The 22767-nt window shown below is 42.1% G+C and overlaps 1 gene segment (V, D, J or C); it reads left to right on the top strand.

Annotated features, from left to right (window-relative positions):
- LOC134390934 (T-cell receptor gamma chain C region C10.5-like) overlaps positions 1 to 22767 on the top strand; it is a 52721-nt gene that overhangs the window by 17849 nt on the left and 12105 nt on the right. The window contains 2 exon segments of the C gene segment in view: positions 14377 to 14607; positions 22458 to 22544. Of these exon segments, the coding sequence occupies positions 14377 to 14607; positions 22458 to 22544 (318 nt within the window).

Genomic DNA, 22767 nt, shown 5'->3' with positions numbered 1-22767 from the left:
CTGGAACTTTGCAGGAAGAGTCTCCGCTTCTGGTGCCACAGTGAGCCCCACATGGTGGCAGCAATTATGGTCCAAATTAAGGACTATATTTGACACTATTTCCTACTAAATTAGTCTGTCTTGAAACTCTGACAATATGGGGTGGATGGGTCAGAGCAAAACCCATTTGTCCATCAGTTCACTGCACAGACAGTGATTTCCAGAGATTGAGTGCTTTTGAATGGAGGCAGGGCAGGTGTGCACAGCAGGGGAGGGTGTGCATGCCACATAAGTGTTTCCCGTTGTTATTTTTCATCAGCATTGGAGGTTTTCAGAGGTAGAATGATCTGTCAAATGTAATAATCTCATGACTTTTATTAGCACCCTGAGGCCATCCTGAAGAAATCCAGAGACCATAAAGCTCTAAGTAAACCATGAGCTACTTGCGGCACTTGAGAGACAGAAGTAGGAGTCTTCTGTCCCAGGGGAAGAGGGTGCGGTCACTCCACACTCAGGGCTCCATCGGAACAGAGCTCCTGGGCACAGTTGGTGACGCCAATGCAGCACAGGTGCCTTCATGACCTTATTCTCCAGGATTCTGCCAAAAACACCCCCCAATCCTGAGTAAGATACGATGAGATGGTTGAAAAGAAAGATAATTCATGCTCCCTGCATCTGTAGAGGAAACAAGTGTGATATTCCTCACAGACGAATACAATAAAAAATAATTATTGAGGATTATTTTATTTATTCTGTGATTCATAGGTGAGTGGTAGGGAACTTTCAGAGAATTGTGAAACAAAATGTAAAATGTAAAACCACGAAACTCTTTTCCCACCTCCATTGGCCACTTCCAAACAAGGAGGAGATTAATGAGGGAAAATGCTCGCTTTGGAAATGGTCCTGACGCCGCTGCCTTTAGTAACACGATGTCTTACCACCTACTTGCCACACGTGCGGTTTACATAGAGCTCTTGCAATAACTGCCACGTGCTCACTCTCCATGTCTCCCTTCCAAGGATCAGGTGTAGCACGAGGAGCAGAGATGCTGCTGAAAGCCGCATTAGGGGACCCTGGGGGCTCCACAGCAGCGTCACCCTGGGGTGTGTGTCCCAGTCCCATCCCGACTCCTGGCCCTGGTGCTCCACAGTGGGATGTCCCCAGTGCCTGAGTCTCAGCAGTCCTGCCTCTCACCTAACGCGTACATAGGAGCACAGGTGAGAAGAGGATCGTCACAGGGAGAAAATTCTGGGAACATCAACGCTTTCCTGACAGGTGTGAATAGAAAGAGGGGCTCAGCTTCACACGATATCCGTGCTAAGTCCTTTCCACACATTATTTCATTTCATCTGCAGAGCAGTGCAGAGTCCACTGCGGTGGCCACACAGGGTCAGATCTCAGGAGGAGAAGCCACCTCGACTTTTCCACACACCCCTGGGATATTCACGGGGATGCAGAGCTGGTGACATACTGAAGTGATGAGCAGGAGGGACAGGGATACCTTACCTGTGTGGCTGTAAAGGGATGAAATGCCATGCAGCCATTAGTACAATGTTTACTGAAAAATTATAAGTAAAATTGAAAATATTTACCACCCATTAGCAGGGACACAGAACTGATTTACACAGTAAACTCTCAAATCCATAAAGGTATACAGAAGAACCAATAGTAGGAAATTCTCCAAAGTTGACAGAGTGGTTGTCTCTGGAAGGATGGATAGTTTTAATTATTTCTTGTCACTTTTACAGATTTTACACATTTTAGTGAAAAGCTACTATCATTTCAAAAGACACATATGCAAAACAGATTCAATATTTTATTGATTCACCCTTTTAATAATGAAACCTCTTATCTAACAACACATACTTGCATAAGGCACAGAAAATTATTTTGTATGTATATTTTACCACGTAATCGTATTACTACTCTATAGCTTTCAGAAAAGAATAAATCAATGAATAAATGAAACTCAGAGCCATAACTAGCCTTAATGGCAGCAGTGATTACCACGGAGCAAAGGGTCACACCCTGCGCACAGGCCAGCGGCCACGGGTCCATGAACACACCGCCCTGCCCACTCACTCACACCCGGTGCCGGCTGCTGCTGCAGTGCAGGGGGCAGTGCAGTAGCTGCCACTTGAAGCCAAAATATTTATTTTTTGGCCCTTTATAGGAAGCATTTGTCAATCACTGTCCTAGAGTGATGTACTTATGAGAGACATGTAATTTTATGTTTCCTAATTTCTCTGTTTTCTCAGGGATCCTTTGCTATATATCTACCCTCTCCATATTCACTGTGTGACTTTGGATCAATTACTTCACATATCATTGATCCATTTTCCTCATTCAAAAATAGAGAACATCATATTTACCTGAACTGTTGCAAAGAGTAATCTAAATAACACATGAAAAATTCTTCCGAGTGCTTGGAGCATGCCTAATGCTCAATAAATGGAGGCATTTCATTGATTACAAGGGTTATTATTGCACATTACAAAATAAAATCATGTCGAATAATACTTTAAGTCCTCGGGACTTGCTGTCTGGTTTGTGAACCAGCAGCACCTGCTTCATGTAGGAGCTTGTCAGAAATGCAGGAAAGCAAGCCTCAGCTTGACCTGCTGAGTCACAGTCCCATTCACAGGATCCCCAGGTCACTCCTGCCTACTTTCTGGTCTGGGGAGCAGGGGTCCACATGCCAGGCTGCTCAAGAGACCAGCCCCACAGGCCAGGACAAGTGCAACTGACCCTGTTTCCACAGTGTCCTCTCTCATTTCTAGATGGGAACACAGAGTTGATATTTGGTCTCTCTGAGGCTGAAATGAATGGTGACCTCCGAATTAATTAAAAAACAGTGTATCTCACTGTCCAAACATATGTACTTTTGCTATCATTGATAAATTTTGTTATCAAATAAGAACACATTTTCAGTGGTTATTTTATGTACAGAAAAATACAGGCCTTATTTCAGTATCTTAGATAGAGTTTTTGATCCATAGCCAATCTACAGGGAGAGTAATTTTTGCATCGATCACAAAAGACAGGACCTCATATCGCTAGGGCAATGCTGCTGCTGTAAAACAAAAGAGAAGAGATCAGAAGGGGAGGGAGGTAAGTTAATTGCCACCCTGTCCATCCACCCACACGTCACCCTTCACAGGAAGAGCTCTTCCCAACCAGTGTCCTGTCACCACATCTGCAGGGCACTCCTGGGGAGTGGGGGATGGGTAGAAACTGCATTTGAGACACACCCGCTCTGCAATCCACAGGGAAGAGTGTCGTGGAGTCCCCCTGACTCACCCATTCTTTCCATGGCACCGGCTCAGGCCATGCTGCCTCCTGCCACCTACATCTCTTAACCACTGGTGTTCTCACTTTCCTGCTTCTTCTTGGGGACACAGCCTGGCAGACAGGAGCTGTCAGCACCAGAAGCATTTACTTCTCCCTCTGGCATTGAGGGTTGCTCCTCTGTCCCTTCAGTCTGTACCACAGATGGAGAAATTCTTTAATGCTTTCCCTTTATATACCAGGTGCTCATGAGCACTTTCTTCATTCACAGTCATTCTCAGGGAGTTAAAGTTTAAAATATCGATTTCCAGGAAAAAAAACAAAGATGCTTTATTACCTTGTAAAATATCCAGCCAAGTCTTCGAAAATGAAGTCATACACTTGGATGCTGACACCAAAGTCAGATTTGGGCTCATCTGATATATGTTTCCTTGACAGTGACACCTGTCATCAGGTGCTGTGGCTGACAGTTATGTCCACCCTTCCACCCGAACCACAAGACTAAATTTCATGAAGACGAAAAGCGAACACTTACTCCTGTTCCACTGAGACATCTGGGCGTTGAGACCTCACTTTCCTGTCTTTCTCTTGGGACACAGCAGGATGTCACTGTGGGAAGCACTCATCTGGGCTCACAGCTGCTCCCCAACTATTTCAGCTCTTGAAGAGAGAGCAAAGGAATCCTTTAATGCTGCATCTTTATATATCAGATGTTCATACAGATTCCTCTTCTTTGCTTACAGTTGGTTTGGGACAGTTAAGGTTGGAGCTACCTGAAATATTCATTTCTGGATAAGAATATGCGGTGATCTCGAGCCACTTATACTGGTTGAAGCACGACCTGACACATTTTCCTCAACAATGTCACCTGCTCAAGTTCAGGTAGGTGCTGGGGCCAAAAATGATGTTCCCAGTTCCACTGTGACCTTGAAGAGGGAATGTGGGTATTTATGTGCTTGCTGGAACCACAGCTGGAGGGGCGCCAAGACAACTCACACAGAAGCCCCTCTCAGGTGTGTCCCTACCACATCCGGCCCAGCATGAGCACCAGCCCTCAGCCCGGTTCCCAGGTTGTCCTCCACCTCCCAGCACCCGACCCCTCAGCTTCAAAAGGCCTGGATTACCTTCACGCATCAGGATCTTCCGAGATCAGTCATGTGCCGTTTTCATGTCCGGAGACTTCCTGGAGGTTTAGATGGCTCAGAGTCCAGGAGGCATCACTGAGCAGCAGGACACGTGCTGGTACGTCATGCATCTCACACAGTTGTCACAACACTTTTGTAATGTACTGCTCATTTCTCACACTTTCATAGGATTAATTTGAGAGATGAAATTACGTTTTAAACCCAAAGAGCCCTGCTTCTTCAACTTTGCCCTGTCCCCCTGAAGCAGTTCTGTGTCATTCTTGTAGGGGGTGAGTGTGGGAGGGGCTCAAGCCCTTTGCTCTGGAGAGGAAGACACTGAGCATTTCACACCCAGGGGTCCTGTTACAGCTCAAACCACACAAACCTTTTGCACAGTCCTCAGATCCTCTGTGGAGGGGAGAGACCCCCACCAGCATGCTCTTCCTTGCGATTCTGCCTGTGAGCCTGTCTGATGGCCCAGTGGCCATTTATTCAGTGCCTCGTGCTCCTTTTCGGGCAGTGTGGTGAATGCTATACATGTGACTCATCTCATCCTGGTGACAATCCTTTGCCATTGGTGCTCTCATGATTTTCATTTTATAGATGAGGATGCAGAGGTATAGAGATGTTATTACTTCGTGGTCACTGAGCTACAAAATGGGGTGGGGAAGGGTCTACTTTTCTGGCTCAATGTCTGTCCTTTTAACCACCCTACTATCCTGCCTCTGAAGCACAGGAAGAAAAATGGTACATAATATGTGGTCCCTACAGCTAAAGAGAAAACTGGTATGAAGATGAAACTAGAAAGTCTTAGTGAAATAAGAAGGGCTGAGTTCAGACTAGTTGGAGAATGGAAACCCTTGGGGACCACACATGTAGGGAATTTCCCACCATCTTTTAGGCTTTTTCTTCAGGAACCCCAGCAGTCTCTTGCGGGAAATGTCATGGAGAATCCAGAGAAAGCTCCCTCCTTGCCACTGGCCAAAGGAGGGGAACAGAAGCCCCTGCTGAGACTCGCCCAGACCCATCCCAGCCCCTCTCCACTTCAGAAGAGAAGACTTAGTCTGCACTAAGGAGAGGGCCCTTGTGGAATCTTATCCCAGGTGTAGGGGGAGAAAGGAGGCCCCCACCTAAACTCTGCCCACACCCGCCTCTCCGAGCTCCACAAGGGCCAGGCTTTAATCTGCAGAAGGTGGGTATCCAACCACAGCCCGGGGGCACTAGTACATGCCTGTGCCAGCTGAGGGAGGGCACGAGGAGAGAAAGTGCAAGGCCATGACCTCAAGCCCAGTTCCACTCTGCCAGTTTAAGACAGAAGTGTAATGAAAACAGCGGAGCACGTCCCCCTTCCCCACCTCTCACCACCATGCTAACAAGCCTGCAGTAAACACAGCAGTGGGATACAGCTAAGAGAGCTTCAGGAGAGACGCTCTCCGGGGAGCCCAACAAAGGGAAGACTCAAAGGCAAGTGGGGAGACAAGAACGGGGTATGGCTGAGACCCCCGAAGTCTCTGATGCCCTGAGAAAACCAAACTCCTATCCTGATAACTTAGTCTAAGGAAAGTAGAAAAGTCTAGTCAGGCTTGTTCTTCTGCTTCCATATTTTGTGGGACTGGCCATATAAAATGAAAGCAATCTGTGGAATCCCAAGTGATCTGCTGCCCAACATGGTCGTGAACCGGGGGTTCTTGCCAAGAGTCACAACATGGCAAGGAAGTGACTACAGAATGTCACTGGTGTCATCGTAAGCAATGAAGACGGAGCACGCAATTGAATGCAATGGTCTTATGGTATCTACATGAAACAAATCAGAATTATGGGCAGAGACCACCACATGAGGAATACAACCAGCAGTTAATAGTCGTTGTCTCTGGATGGTGGGACAAAGAGTGACTGTTTCTCCTGCTTGTGTTTCTTTGTATCCCTGTAGAGGATGTGCTCATTTTGTAATAGGAGATAACAACGACTTTTGTATTTAAGGTGCATGAAGACACCCTGAGGACACAGTATCTGTGAGGTTCCCATTTAATGGTAACAATCAAAGGTAAGAGAAACTGAAATAATTTTTCCCTGGCTGGGTCACATAATGTATAAAGCAGGGTCACACCTAGGTAGGCTCCCTTCCTAGCCTGTGCCTGTGGTTTCCAGTGAAGTGCAGTGATGGGCAAGTGATGTCACAACACTTTCCCAGGTGGCATGACACATGCAGACTTTAGGGTCCCTCTCTCTCTGTTTTAGACCAATAAGAAACTTTAGACCTTTAACATGAAAATGGCTTCATGACACCAACATCTTCAGATGGTTAGCACCACACATAATGAGAGAAATGTGGTGATAAACTGAGTTGGAAAACCAATTTACACAGGATGTGCAGAAGCGGGTCCTGTTCTATGCAGTCTGCAGGGCTCAGCTCTGTGCTCAGTCTGCCACCTCGTCACTCCTCACACCTCAGGCCTTCTCCGTGATCGCCGTGCTCGGCACCTCTCTGGACAGGTGCTGGCAGAGGCTGCTCCTGCTGCTGGTCACTGTGGTGGCCACCATGCCTCACAAGTGGCTTTAGCCAAAGGACATCACACCACATCCAGGTGGAAGAAAGCCATGTGGTCATTCAAAGTAAGCTGGCAAATTCCACCATGACCTTGAATTCCTCAGGAAGAAAAAGTAATCTTCAGACCCCAGTCTTGTCATTAATAGTAAAGAAATGCATAATATCTTAATGGAACTCAAAATTTCACAAGTTTGAAAAATTTCAAAATTTTTGCTTTTTTACCCCACAGAACAGGTGGAGACATTCTCATAGCACAACCTGTAACATTCATCACCAAGGAAAAAGGAAATACAGCGTTTCATGAATGCCAAAGAAAAACAGCTTACAGAAGAATGTATATGTACGCTGGTACCACTAGAGACAGACCAGCCTCTAAAACGAATTCTGCGTAGTTCCTCAGATGAAAGTGTTGTCTAGGAACAAGGGATTAGGAAGGACATGAAGCAAGGAAACCAAAGATCAACTTGTCCTGTAGCCTCAGGGTACACTGAGGGGCTGGGGAAGACACCGGGATGTACGGCTGCACCTGCTGGTGTACACTGCATCAGAATTTGCCACTGAACTGAACAAAACCCCTTCCTTTCCAGTCTGACCTGTGCAAGCATGCACCTCCTTACTATTTCCCAGAGGGACCTGACTACTGTGCACACAGCAAGTTCTCCTGCACAAATGTCCTGAGCATGGTCTGAGCAAGAGCTTCGGGGCCCAACCTGTGCTGCTGCTTTCAGTGGGGAACTTTCCTGTCTGTGTGCATCCCTCTGGGGGCTGGGCTGGCTTCAGTGTCCCAGATTGTTCCTGCTTCCATATCTATGGGAAGCTTCCTGGGAACAAAGTCATGTGGAAGTCAGAATCGTTGGTTGACTTGAATGAATGAATTATAGAAAATACAAGGCCTTTTGTGTGACATGTTCCTGGGTTGCAAATTCCTGCTGGGCCACTTACTGACAGTGTGATCTGGGAAAATTGCTTTTTCAATCTGCTTATCCAACTTTAGGTGGGGATAGGATGTACGATCACATGGAGTCGCTGAGGACTGAATGAGGTTTCATATATGAAAGTTCAACAAATGAGTTTTCCTTTCCCATTATAACTAAGTCACTTTAGCCAGCTCAGCGAAAATAATGATGCTTAGGAACGCGTTTTCATTTTTTTTTCACATTTCTAAAATTTTTAAAATTTATTATTTATTTATTTATTTATTTTAATTTATCAATATACAATGTAGTTGATTTTTGTGTCCCTTTACCCAATTCCTACTTTTCCCCTCCCCCGCCTCCCCCCACCCATCAGCCTCGTACCTGTTCACTTATCTTCACAAGTTCAAAGAATTGTTGTAATTGTGTCTTCTTCCCCCCCACCCCACTATTTGGTTATTTGTATATTTATTTATTTATTTATTTTTATTAGCTCCCACAAATAAGTGAGAACACACAGCATTTCTATTTTGGGGGCCTGTCTTATTTCACTTAATATAACTTCCTCTCTCCATCCGTGTTGCTGCGAATGGTAGTATTTCATTATTTTTTTATAGCAGAGTAGTATTCCATTGTGTAGATATACGTTTTCCGTATCCGCTCATCTGGTGATGGGCATTTAGACTGGTTCCATCTCTTGGCTATTGTAAATACTGCTGCTACAAGTTTTCCTTTGACACGATGATTTCGACTCCTCTGGTTATATACCCAGCAGTGGAATACTAGGTGATATGGTAGATCTATCTGTAAATGTTTAAGGAATCCCCATAACATTTTCCCTAAAGGCTGCACCCTTTGGCAGTCCCACCAACAGTGTAGGAGGATTCCGTTTTTTCTGCATCCTCGCCAGCATTTATCATTCTCAATACTTTGTATATTAGCCATCCTAACTGGAGTGAGATGGTATCTCAAAGTGGTTTTGATTTGCATTTCATGAATGCTGAGTAATGTTTAGCATTTTTTCATGTGTCTGTTGGCCATTTGTTTATCTTCCTTTGAGAAATGACTCTTCAGCTCTTTTATCCATTTTTAAATTGGGTAACATTTTTTTCTGCTGTTAAGTTGTTTGACTTCCTTGTATATTCTGGATATTAATCCTCGATCAGATGTATATTTTGTAAATATTTTCTCCCACTATGTTGGTTGTCTTTTCACTCTTTTAATTGTTTCTTTTGCTGTGCAGTCTATTTAGTTTGATATAATTCCATTTGTTTATTTTTCCTTTGTCGGCCTGTGCTTTTGGGGTCATATTCATAAAGTCTGTACCCAGTCTTACTTCCTGGAGTGTTTCCCATATGTTTTCTTGAAGGAGCTCTACTGTTTCAGGACATATATTTAATTCCTCAATCCATTTTGAGCTGATTTTGATATACTGTGAGAGGGACAGATCTACTTTCATTCTCCTACATATGAATGTCTAATATTCCCAGCACCATTTACTGAAGAGACAGTCTCTTCCCCAGTGTGTAGACTTGGTACTTTTGTCAAAGTTAAGATGACTGTAGGTGTATGGCTTGATTTCTGGATTCTCTATTCTGTTCCCTTGGTCTGTGTGTCTGTTTTTATGCCAGTACCATGCTGTTTTGGTTACTATAGCTTTGTAGTATAGTTTAAAAGCCAGATAATATTATGACTCTGGCTTTTTTGTTTTTGCTCAGTATTCTTTTGGCTATTTGTGGTCTTTTGTTATTACATATGAATGTTAGGTTTGTTTTTTCCATTTCTGAGAAAAATGTCTTTGTAATTTCCATGGGGATTGCATTGAATTTGTTGATCACTTTGGATAGTGTGGACATTTTCATAATGCTAATTCTTCCAATCCAAGAGCATGGGATATCTTTCCATCTTCTTGTGTTCTCTTTAATTTCTCTGAACTGTGGTTTGTAGTTCTCGTCATAGAGATTTTTCACATCCTTGGTTAAGTTTATTCCTAGGTATTTTATGTTTTTGGTGACTACTGTAAACGGTCTAGCTTCCTTCATTTCATTTTCTGCTAGTTCATTGTTGGAATATAGAAATTCTAGTGACTTTTGCATGTTGATTTTGTTTTCTGCAAGTTTGCTGAAATCATTTATCAGCTCTAAGAGTTTTTTGGTAGAGGCTTTAGGCTGTTTGATATATAGGATCATATCACCTGCAAAAAGGTTCAGTTTGACTTCAACTTTTCCATTCCGGATGCCCTTTATTTCCTTCTCTTCTCTGATTGCTCTGGCTAGTACTTCCAACACTGTATTGAATAGGAGTGATGAGAGTAGGCATCCTTGTCTAGTTCCTGTTCGTAAGGAAAAGCTTTCAACTTTTCCCCATTCAAGATGATATTGGCAGTGGGTTTGTCATATATGGCTTTAATTGTGTTGAAGTACTTTCCTTTTATACCCAATTTATAGAGAGTCTTTATCATGAATGAATGTTGAGTTTTGTCATATGATTTTTCAGTGTCTATAGAGATGATCATATGGTATTTTTTTTTGTTTGATTTTGTGGATGTGGTATATCACATTTGTTGTTTTGCATATGTTGAACCAACCTCACATCCCTGGGATGATTCCCACTTGATCATGGTGTATAGTTTTGTGTATGTGCTGCTGTATTCTATTAGCTAGTATTTCATTGAGGATTTTTGCATCTATATTCATCAAAGATATTGGTCTGTGGTTTTCTTTTTTGTTGTATCTTTGTTTTTGGTAACAAGGTGATGTTTGCCTAACAGAATGAGTTTGGGAGAATGGCCTCTGTTTCACTTTCTTGGAATAGTTTGTACAGAATTAGCAATCATTCTTCTTTCAAGGTTTCATAGAATTCTGCACTGAAGCCATCTGGTCCTGGGCTTTTCTTTATTGGGAGACTGCTGATAATAGCTTCACATGTGTTGCCTGTTATTGGTCTGTTCAGATTTTCTGTGTCTTCTTGGCTCAGTCTCAGTAGTTTGTGTCTGTCCCCAAATTTATCCATTTTCTCCAGGCTATCAAATTTGTTGGTCTATAGTTGTTTACAGTACTCTCTAATGATTCCTTGTATTTCTGAGGTATTGGTTGCAATATCACCTTTTTCATTTCTAATTTTTGTTTTTCGTATCTTGTCTTCTTTTTTGAGTTAGCCTTGCTTATGTTTTGTCAATTTTATTTATTTTCTCAAAAAATCAACTTTTTGTTTCATTGATCTGTTGTATAATTTTTGGGGATTTCTATTTCATTTAGTTCTGTTTTGATCTTAATTATTTCTTTCTAGCTACTAAATTTGGGATTGGATTACTCTTGTTTTTCTAGTTCTTTAAGGTGAAGTGTTAACGTTGTTTACTTACCATCTTTCCATTCTTCTGAAGTAAGTATTTATTGCAATAAATTTCTCCCTTAGTACTGCTTTTGTACTCTCCCACAGGTTTTGGTTTGATGTGTCATTATTTTCATTAGTTTCAATATATTTTTTGATTTCCCGTTTAATTTATTCTTGGACCCATATGCGATTGAATAGAATATTGTTTGATTTCCATGTGTTTGTATATTTTCCAGAGTTTCATTTGTTATTGATTTCTAGTTTTAATCCATTGTGGTCTGAAAAAAATACATAGAATAATTCCAATTTTTAAAAATTAATTGAGACTTGATTTGTGACCTAACATGTAGTCTATCCTGGAGAATGTTAGATGTGCTGATGAAAAGAATGAATATTATGTGCTCGTTGGATGAGATGTTCTGTAGATATCTCCCAATTCCAATTGGTCCAATATGTTTCTCTGTTGGTTTTTTGCCTAGATGATCTGTCCAATTTTGATAGTATGGTTTTCAAGTCCCCTACTATTATGATATTAGTATCTATCTCTTTCTTTAGGTCCAATAATGTTTAATATATAAATCTGGCTTCTCCATATATATATGTATATCTGGATGCATATATATTTATGATTGTTATATCTTCTTGTTGGATAGATCCTTTTATCATTGTATAGTGGCCTTCTTTATCTCTTTCTATGGTTTTTGGTTGAAAGTCTATTTTACATGATATGAGAACAGCTACTTCAGCTCATTTTTCATTTCTATTTGCATGGTATATCTTTTTCCATCCTTTCACTCTTAGTCAAGGTGTGTCTTTACAGGTAAGGTGAATATCTGGAAGGCAGCATATTGTGGGGTCCATCTTGTTAATCCAGTTTTGAGTGGGGAATTTAATCCTTCTACATAAAGAGTTATTATTGAAAGGTGTTGATTTACTCCCAGCATTCTATTAAGTTTTGTTTGGAAGTTTTAAATACCTTTGTTCCTTTATTTCTGATTTAATGTTTGTCTTCTGTGTTTGTTGGTTTCTTGGGATGGTAGATAAACTTTTTTCCTCCTTATTGTTAGCATTTATATTTTACTGGTGGGTTTTTTTCTTTCTGTTGTATTCATGGTAGCGATGGTTGTTTTTCATGTACCAGACCCAGTACTCCCTTGAGAATTTCTTATGAGACTGGTCATGTGGTAGTGAGCTCCTGCAGTTTTTGTCTGTCTGGGAAATATGCTATTTGTCCTTCATTTTTGAAGGATAGTCTTGCTGGGTAAAGTATTCTTGGCTGGCAATTTTTGTGGTTTAGTATTTAGAATATATCATAACATTCTCTTCTGGCTTTTAGGGTTTCTGATGAAAAGTCTGATGTTAGTCTGATAGGGGCTCCCTTATAGGTGAGGACACTTCTCTCTTGCAGCTTTTAAGGTTCTCTCTTTGCCTGTGAGTTTTGCCAGTTTGACTATAACATGTCCTGGAGAGGACCTTTCTGGGTTGAATATGTTTGGGGATCTTTGAGCTTTTGAATCTGAAGATCTGTCTTTCTCCCTATACCTGGGAAGTTTTCTGCTATTATTTGATTGAGTATGTTTTCAATGCTATTTCCTTTTTCTGCCCCCTCTGGAATACCCATGATGTGGATATTTGAGTGCTTAAGGTTGTCTGTTGTATCTCTTAGATTTTCTTCAAGTTTTTAAATTCTTTTTCTTTCTTTCTCTCTTCTTCCTTCCTTCCTCCACCCCCCCTTTCTCTCCCTCTCTCTTTCTTTCTTCTACCTGTGTTTGCTAGCTTAGCTCTCTGTTGTGTTATTTCATTGAACGAATCTTTCAGCTCCACAAGCTATGCTACATTCTTTTTCAGGGCATTGATTTCTTTGTATATTTTCTCTCTCAGGTCCTGTATACTTTGTCTCATTTGGTTGTGTTGTCTAACTGAGTTTTCTTGTATATCATTTAGTTTCTTTAGAATTGTTGCTCAAAATTCCTTGTCAGTCATCTCAAAGACTTCCTGTTCTATAGGATCTAGAACCTGAGAGTTATTATATTCTTTTGGTGGTGTCATACTTTCTTTGTTTTTCATATTTCTAATATAGCTTTGTTGGTGTTTAGTCATTGTGGTAGATGCTATCACAGTCTACTTGTTCCACCCTGGTGTCTGCAGTCATATCAGGGAGTTCTGTTGACACTCAGCTGCCTATTACTGCCTTGGGGCCTGTGTGTCATTGGGTTGGCCCTATTGAGGAAGGGACTCTCCTGGCCTGGATCCCATGGAGGCTACCAGTCCAGTGCTGCTGCCTCAGAGCCTGGATGTTGGCAGGTCAGGCCTCTCGGTGGCAGGGAAGAAACTCATTTTTAAAAATTGCATCTTATTTTCTCCGCCAAATAACAGTAAAGCATAGCTTTAATTCTGAAAAACTAAGAATTATGAATGGGAAAAGAGTGGAGTGTAATGAACCAAAAGGATTTTTTTCCTACAAAATTTTGCTTCACTAACTACAGAGTATAACAGCATCACAGTATCTACAATAATAACTACATTGTTTTTACTATTTCTCAAAGTGTGAACTTTGGGCAAACTACTGATCTATAAAGTGTACATACTACTAGAAAAGGTTGTGAATTATTATCTGACTTGTTACTATATAAAGTAATGACAGTTTTCTCCCAATACACATGATAGCCATAAACACCTACAGCTGTTACAAAATATGAAAAATGTATGCCTTGGGGGTTAACAAGAAGGTTAAATATAGATTTGTTGGAAGGAGTAAGTAAAGGAAAGATGGAAGGGGATTGCTCTCAAGGGGGAGTCAACACTGAATTATTGTGAACTGGGTGTTTCAATGAGGTCTTCTGGGATCTGATGCATATTTTACAACAGAAAGCTCTGGTGTATAGTGCTGGTGTAAACCACACTGTGACAGCACTCACAGGGAGGGACTTTCATTGGTTCTAAAACAAACCTCTCCGTCCCCCCATCCTTGCCTTCACAGAGCAAGGGCTGCTGCTACATCTTTGGTCCTAATTCACGTTCTCTCATAGGGTCTGTTCTGACTACTCACTGACAATGTCAGCCCCATGGCTTTTTCTTGTGTCTGTGGCTTGGGTTTGTAGGTGGACTTTCCTCCTTTCTTGTCCTTTCATTACGCTTCTGTCCAGAGTCAACTTTTTAGTGCCTCTGATTTCTCTTTCTTGTTTTTCAGGTGGAGACACCAAAATGAGACTATCTCAGTATCAACTCTCCTTTACCCGAAGTCCCAACAGAACAGTGCACATAAGCTGCAAGCTCTCCGGCGTTCCCATCAAGAATGCCATTGTGCACTGGTACCAAGAAAAAGAAGGGGAGCCTCTGAAACGAATCTTCTATGGCTCATCCAAGAATTACAAGCATGAGAAGCCCAATTCCCGCTTGGAGACAGATAAGAAAGACGATGGTATCTTCTACCTGATAATTAATAATGTTGCTCAGTCAGATGAAGCCACATACTATTGTGCTTGCTGGGATCTCACAGTGTCACAGAGCCAGAAGGGACCTGTAAGAAAACCTCCCTGACACCCCCAACTGCCTCAGAGTCGTGTGACCACAACAGACTCTCTAATGCTCTTATTCTAGGAATAGGATTCGGCACAGGACGGGCCTTGGGACAGCGTCCCCACTTCAAACGAGAAAGCTGGGGCGCAGAGACAGCAAGTGACTTGTCCTGAGCTGGGTAACCACAGAGACAGGGCCACACTCCTGCATTTCATATTCTCAGTCCAGTGCCTCTTCTTGTCTTGCTGCGGTCAGTGTTGAACCTCTTCTAGCAAAGTCGCATTTCTCACAAAAGGAGCTGTCACAGCTGTGCCTTATCTTCATAACTGATTCCCCCGGAACCCAAGCAGGTCTGACATATAGGGCAAGTGTGTGACGACCACAGTGTTGAGAAGGGGATAAAGTCAGCAGGGCATGGACTCCACCTGCCAAACCAGGGCCCACATTTCCTTCCATTCACTCTGAAACCTGGGGTCAGTCGTAACTGCATGGCCGTGCACTTGGTTCAAGTTCGGCAGCGCAAGCCCATTTTGTGCCTTGTTAGAAAGATGCAGGACGTCTTCATATCTAAGATCTTACAAACTACACTGAAAATAACAAGAACAACAGTAAGAACAGTGTCTATACCATTACATTATAACTAAATACCTCTCCTTTTGGTGTCTAGTAAGTGGTCAAAACAAAATTATTGATTTCAATGCCAACGTTCATTGACCTCAATCCCAACTAATTCTCATCCCGATCTCCACAACATGTATTACATTTATCCCCAAATTCTCTTATCTCAGTAAGTGGCAATGGTACTTTTGTAACATCTCACAATGGCAAGGATGTTTTGTTGAGCAAATGATGTTTTCTTGACCTTCCCCTGACTCCTCTGATAATGAGAGAAGCAGATATGAGGAATCCCAGCTATTCCTGAGTGTCCTGTGATCTGAAAGGAGACATGAGAGCCTGGAACTGTGGTGTCACTTGCCAGAAAGTCAACCACAAACCAGTCCCATCTCTGCATGACACTCCTGAGACTGGAGTTGGCTGTCAAGACCAAGCCCCAACCAAACCTGAGGCTCCTACACAGACAACTCCCACTCCTCTCTCTAAAAGGTTGGAAGGTTAGAAATTCTTTATGTTCCCACTGTCATGTCCAGGGTAACAGACAAGCCAATGACACCAACAACCACCTAACTATAATTCTGAAGAGCACAGCCAGAATGCTCCCATGGACACAATAATGTCCTACCCAGTGTAACTCAAGGACAAATGAAAAAGGTAAATCATGGGATTCAGTAAGTAGACCCAGTTCTCACAGATTCTTTTGCTGGGTGGGTGCACTGACTGTCCATTTCTTTTCAGAATATGCAAATCAACCCTTTCATCTACTTTTTTTAGGCTGATATTTCCTGTGATTCTCACAAAGCAATACCCAATATTTTATATTTCGCCATTTGAGATACAGATCCTCTATACTTCAAAAGTTAATAGAAAAAAAGAATTAAAAGATAATACAAATCTTTCCCTGAACTTTCAAAGTTCCCTTGTGTAGACCTGGAAAAGACCTGGAAACTGTGTCCCTGACAGAGACATCTGCCCAACTTCACCCCATCAGAGTGAAGTGCCTGATCAAACTGGGCTCAGGATCTTGCAACCCTGAACTCAAATCCCAGTTCCCTGACTCTTAGTTTCCCACTTGACTTCACATAGTAATCACCGTTTACAGGTGAGGCTGAAGGAGAGACAAGTTTGAATGGTGCCTGACTCATCATAGACTCTATAATCATGAGTTGTCTTTCCTTTCACTACCAGAGAGTGCAGGCATGGCTCTCACTCCTTGAGCAGGGAGAAAGGAAGGGGAAAGGAGGTTTGAAACTGAGGGAACACCACTAATTCCCCAAGAGAGATTCTTGCACATGGAAGGGCCTCCATGCATACCTGTTCAGAAAAGACAAGCATTTCTTGTTTGCCAGAAAGAAACAAGTGCTTCAGCAGGCGTGTCTGCCTATGGATGCTGTATAAACTGAGAAGCGTCTGCAGTGTACACAGTAGTATGTTAAGCACCCAAAGTGCGAAAGAAGCCTGAGAGACCAGAAGGTCTTCAATTCAGAATGAAGATCAACGGCAAAATCCCTGAAGAGAAGAACCTGCTTGAGAGTGAAGTTACCCAGCTTCTTCCACACACTTCTGTGTTTTCATAAACAAGTAAATTCCAAACTTTGAAAAGATCCATCTGAGACAGGAGGTGCTCAGTTTCCCTGGGCTCGGGTTACAGGACACACCTGTTGGTTTCCAGCCACTCCCCAAAGCTTCCGGCCCCTCCTCTAAGCCCTCCCCTGAGGAAGGTCACTGTTGCCAATTAGACCTACGTTCAGCACCAAGGTGGGGAAAATGAGACCACAAGGGGCTGGCTCATGCAAAACCACTGGCTGGTTATGCTCAGTAGAGAGGGGTTGTGTAACCCTGGTGGCTGAATGACCTTCTGCTAGGGGTGCTAGCACTAGAGAGCACAGAATATTCCTAAATATGTCTGATGCATTTGATAAGATTTGACCAATGAACACGCTCCACAAAGAGACCAACTGAGCATGTGTAAGACTGTGTTACAGGACTGGGAACCATCCCCTTAACTGAATATTCATTAGACTGCAAAAAGATAAAAACCAAATCCTAGCAGAAGGTAGGGTTGCTGCTCACTTTCCTGGGGTCAGTGCATACTTTTCAGGCCAAATCTGTATCTCTTATTCATTATAGTAAATGTGTTCTCACTTTCTACTGTGACTCTGCTCTCGATTTCTTTCCTTGGTAGAATCAAGAACCTGGGAAGTGTCATGAAAGTCATCTACAATGTATATTGACAAGTTAAAATAAAAAATAAATAAATAAAAGTAAATAAATAAATAAGTTAAAAACAAAGAAGAACCTGGTAAGAGGATGGGCTGGGTTGAGGCCCCAACTATGAAACCCCACAGACTCTTCCTCCAACATCACATGGTAGCATAAAGAAACACATCTCGTATCTAAGTCATGACGTATATGAAATCAAGATTATTCCAGACTGAAAGTTAGTGGTTCATTGAAGAAGAAAGTAGTTTTTATGTCTAGCACATGAAATATAATATGTTTATTTTGCTTCAGACAATGGTTTGTTCATTTTTCTTATTGGGAGTCTGTAATTGTTCATGTACAAAATTTCATTAAAAGCTATCAAAATTTGTAGAAGATAAAACAATGTGAAAGAAATGTATAAATTATTATTTTGTTTCAAGATGGCAACTAAACCCTGAAATGAAAAATGTGATGTATCTTCACACCTTTTGATCATCTAACACATTTGGTTGGTCAGCTATGAAAATTACCAACATCAAACTTGAAAATGTAGTGGAAAAGTTCAAGCAATTCAGGTGAAACTTCTACTTCACCTCACTTGACTTGGTTGCTATTTTTATATATGTTTATTAATCCCTTACCCTGTTTGAAGTAGGATTTAAATTGCCCCAGTTGTAATCTCAGCAGATGGTGGGTGTCTGTGTGTGTCTGTGTGTGTCTGTGTGTGTCGTGTGTGTGACATAAAGCAGGGTTAGAAGCAAAATTACTAATCTTTACACACAAGAATGAGATGTTTCCATTCTTAGGAAGTGAATTCTCCATGTCTGAATTTTTGCATCAACAATAAGAGAAAATTACTCATTTTTTGAGCACCTACTGTGTCTCAGGCTCTATGCTAGATACTTTGCAAAAGTCCCGAGAACTAGTCCATCTTAAAGTTGAGGAAGCCAAGGGTCCGAGAAGTGTTTTTGCCCAAGGACACAGCACCAGGGGTGGAAGAACTGAATCGGAACTGGGTCTTTCTGATTTTGAAGAGTCTTTTCATTCATCTCCAACCTCTTGAGATGGTAAGATGATTTATTTAATAAGAATCCTTTTGAAACCCTAATAAATTAGTTAATGTTTATTGTGCCAGCCTCTCTGCACATCTGCACTGTCACTGCAGCAGCGTAGTCCTTGGTCACCTGTTGAGTGCTTGATGGGCGTCATCTGTGAAACGTGTCTGCTGCTCCAGAATCGCTCCTCGGGGCAGCGCCCTTCCCTCTGCTCACACGTTCATCTTATCACAGCGCATGTGAGATGTCACTCTGCTCCCTAAAGCCTTTCGTAAGTCCTCATTGTTGACTCTTCTTTCAAGAATGTTTAATTGAAAATACTGTAAAAAGTAAAAGTTCCCTATATTTCTACTATTTGAAAATTGACATAGTAAGTGAAACCATCCATGACCCTCTTCCATTCCACACTCCTCTACCCAGTCGATGCAATTATTGTCCTGCATGTTCTTTCTAGCACATGTGTTGCTTTTAAATTTAAAATTTAAATTAAATTTTAATCTACTTGGAACCTGTTTTATATGGTATAACGTAAAGGGCTTTTGTTTTCCCTATAGATAATCAATAGTCCCAATGACAGTTTTTAAATAACCTATCATTTTCCTACAATTGAAAAATGATGCATTGTATTTTAAATATGCACAAATACCTGGAACATTTTCTATAGGATTTCTGTTTCGTTTATCTGTTGCATTATTTTTATATTATTATATTATGTTCATAGATTTGTAGTAAGTAGCAAGATCCAATATGCCAAGCGTCTGCTTGCTATCATTTTCAAAAAAATCTTTTTCAATTATCTCATTTTTATTCACCCTTAAGACAGAATGTAAAATAAATTTATCTAGCCCATTTCCGACCCTCATACCCCAGAAAAAAAATGTTGTAGAAATTCTGATTGAATTGCAGTGAACTTATATATAAACTTAGGAGGGTGTTACCTCTTAACAACAGTAGTTTTTCCTTCATGAGTATATGTCTCTCCATTGATTGAAGTTTTATTTTAGACCTTTAGTAAAACCTTACTTATAATTTGTCACTTATTCAATTCTTAAATTTTCTGTAAATTTAATAAAAATTTTATAATTCATTACTCACTCTTTTGCATTTGATTAGCTAAATCTCTCACAGTTCTTCAAATATAGGCAACTCTTAAGGCTTCTGGGGACTTCCTGTCAAGATGGCAGGCTAGACGGTCCCCAGCATCACTCTCTCCCACAAAGCAACAAATTTACAACTATAAAAAAGCAACGACAGCCAAGCTAGAACCATTAGAGCTCAGGGGAAGAGGAGGAGAGACCTACGGAGCTCATGAAGGTGGGAGATGCCACAATGAGAGAAACAGAGAACTGCTTCAAACATTTCGTATCCTGGCTGCTTCCAGGCTGGAGCTGGTGAGCACACAGAGCAGGAGCCAGCAAAAGCCGCAGCTGTGCCCTCCAGATGAAGTTGCCTGGAGGTGGCAGGGGAGAAGAGGGCCTTGGTGGCCCCCAGGTCAGCAAGACCACTAATCAGGTTCTTGTGGACTCACATAGGAACAAGGGGCCACAATAACTGAAAAAAAGGAGCCACTCAGAGGCTGGTGGGTCATTGCAAGGGACCAGAGCATTGCCCGTCCCATGGGAGGGGTTTGGAGCATGGGCCATGGGAAGATGGGCCACTGGGTGAACACTGGGGCACAGCAAGGAGAGCTGATCTGCCCCCCCAATTGGCACAGAACCCTTCAAAGGAGACTGGACAGGAATACAGAATTGCATGGAGGACAGATTGATGAAAAGACTCAGGCCCAGATCAGGGTTTCCACACAACCCAGGTGTACTGACCTCACAAGAGCTGGAAGGACATGTAAAGTCAACCCTTAAAACCTGAGCTGCACAAAAAGCATTTCCTAGGAAATCAGCAGCAAAGCCACAATTTAGCTCAACCACAGAGCTCAAGCACTGTTCCCCACAGTAAGTTCACCCAGTTTAGAAGTGAGCAAAGGACAACAAATTAGTTCCAGTGCAGAGTTTAAGTGGTGGGAAGAGCAAATAACCCAAAACACAACTGAAAGAAAAAACAAAGTACTTGCAACCAAAGACAAAGTTTGATATTCTCTAGTAAAGGTCTCATTTCACCAAAGATCACCTATAACACCTAGAAGGACCAGAAGTGCCCTGGGCTACCAAGCCAGAAAGGGGCGAGGGCCGGGGGCCTCAGCCTGGCACCCCAACACCTACAACCAGTCCTGAGGGTCGGGGCCTAAGGCCTTGCCCACACCCCCTGACATGCACAACCACCCCAATGACGAACTCCGAGCCACTGCAGGAAGCTCCCCAGGCTCTCCCAAGCGAGGGCAGTGGGAGGCTTCAGGCTTCAGTCACGCCCCCCGACACACACAAACAGCCCAGTGACTACTACTGAGCCACTGCAGGAAGCACCCCTGGCTCTCCTGAGCTGGGGTGGCGGGGGTGAGGGCCTTTGCCACACCCCTCTGACATCTGCACCCAGACTGGTAATGACCAAGCCACCGCTGCAAGCTCCCAGCCTCCCCCGTGGGAATGAGGGGTTGACCCAGACCTCAATCCCACTCCTCCTCCTTCCTCTCACCTGCTCCACAACAACTTCATAAAACGTAAAAAAAATATATATATATTAATGTTTAAAAAAGTAAAAACTATGAAGAATGGTTAAAAAAAAGGCTTCTAGTCATTCTCCTCTTGATCGTGGAATAAGGATAAACAGAGGACAAAGCATCAGCAAGGGCTCCAGTGGGCATCAATCACATCCACAGTGGGTGCAAAGGGCACTCGACAGCTCCAAGTAGTAATAACTTGGAATTCTCAGTTTAAATAAAATCTTTCCAAACATAATCTTCATCTAGTCCTCTTGTCTCCTCCAGTGTGGTTGGTGACTGGAGCATCTGTGAATGCATATTTGCCACTGTGACCACATCCATGCTGTCTTCCTTGGGACAGAGACAACATCGGCTCATGGGACTTAGGCTGGGACAGGGTGAGTCTGGAGTAGACAGAGGGTCAGCAGAGCCTGTGCTCCTTGGTTTTTGCGGCTGAACACTTCATCTGATTCTGGCAATTTCTATTTTCCCTGCTCCCAGATGAGTGACATAAGATTGCAGAACAGACTTCAAGAGGTTTCTTCCTCCAACATTTCACAGAACTGGAGTTTTTTGTTTTCTTTTTTTTGTTGTTGTTGTTGTTTACACAAGGATTTCATGGAAGGTAGGATTCTGCAAAGTTCTTCTGCTATTCCAGGAAAATAATAAGGCATCCCAGAACTTCTTTTCTTGTTTGGCATCGCCATGGTCGAGAATCACGTTACCAAATGATAAGAAGTGGCTTTATTAAAAATGAAAACTTTGATTCTCTGTTCTCAAGTATGTCTATGTTGGCACGTTTGCATTTTCAGTTACTAAAGAGCTTTCTTCTTTCACAAATATATTCTCAAATTGCTAAGAGAGAGGCCCTGGTGTTCGTGAGAACAGAAGGTCCTTTCCTTTGATGCAATTTCTGAACAGTTTCAACACAATTGAACACCTGGAAAGGAAAAAAAAAAAAAAAAGAAAAGAAAAAAAGAAAGAAAGAAACACAAGACTTGATTCTCTGAATACTTTTCTTCGTAATTTGGAAAAATAGCTGGTTGAACAGTTGAGATGACTCTCCTCTTTTCCTTTTCTTCCCATTTCTGTTCTCTCTTGGTGCTTTTCAATAATGACTGCCTTAGTGGAAAACAATTTATGAAGTCAATTCATAAGGAAAAATTATAAACTATCAGATGCCACAAAACCTGTATTTAAGGACTTCCAGAGGAACCCAGAGGATCAAATGGCCAGTACGAAGTTGTTACCCTGCTAGTCACATGATGACTGGAGCAGGCTGAGATTTTTGTAGAAGCCGTGACCAGTGTGATAACAATGTCTGGATCAAGATATTTGGAGATGGCACTAAGCTCACAGTAACACCTCCCGGTGAGTAACTTTTTCTATTTCTACTGTACTATTGAAAACCTGATAGATACTTTCTAGAAAAAAGACAATTTACTACCAACCTTGTCTGTCATTGCCACATTCTTGGCCTCAGTATGTGAACAGCAATTTTGTAGGTACAGGCACAGGACACGGAAACAACACTACTTTGTAAATGCTTTCTCCCTTCCCTGGCTGTAAGCAGATTAAAATGCTACGTTTAGAG

Source organism: Cynocephalus volans, chromosome 11 (genome assembly GCF_027409185.1).
Source record: "Cynocephalus volans isolate mCynVol1 chromosome 11, mCynVol1.pri, whole genome shotgun sequence".
Taxonomy (NCBI): Eukaryota; Metazoa; Chordata; class Mammalia; order Dermoptera; family Cynocephalidae; genus Cynocephalus; species Cynocephalus volans.
The sequence above is the reverse complement of the archived record's forward strand: the minus strand, read 5'-3'. Positions and strand labels throughout refer to the sequence as shown.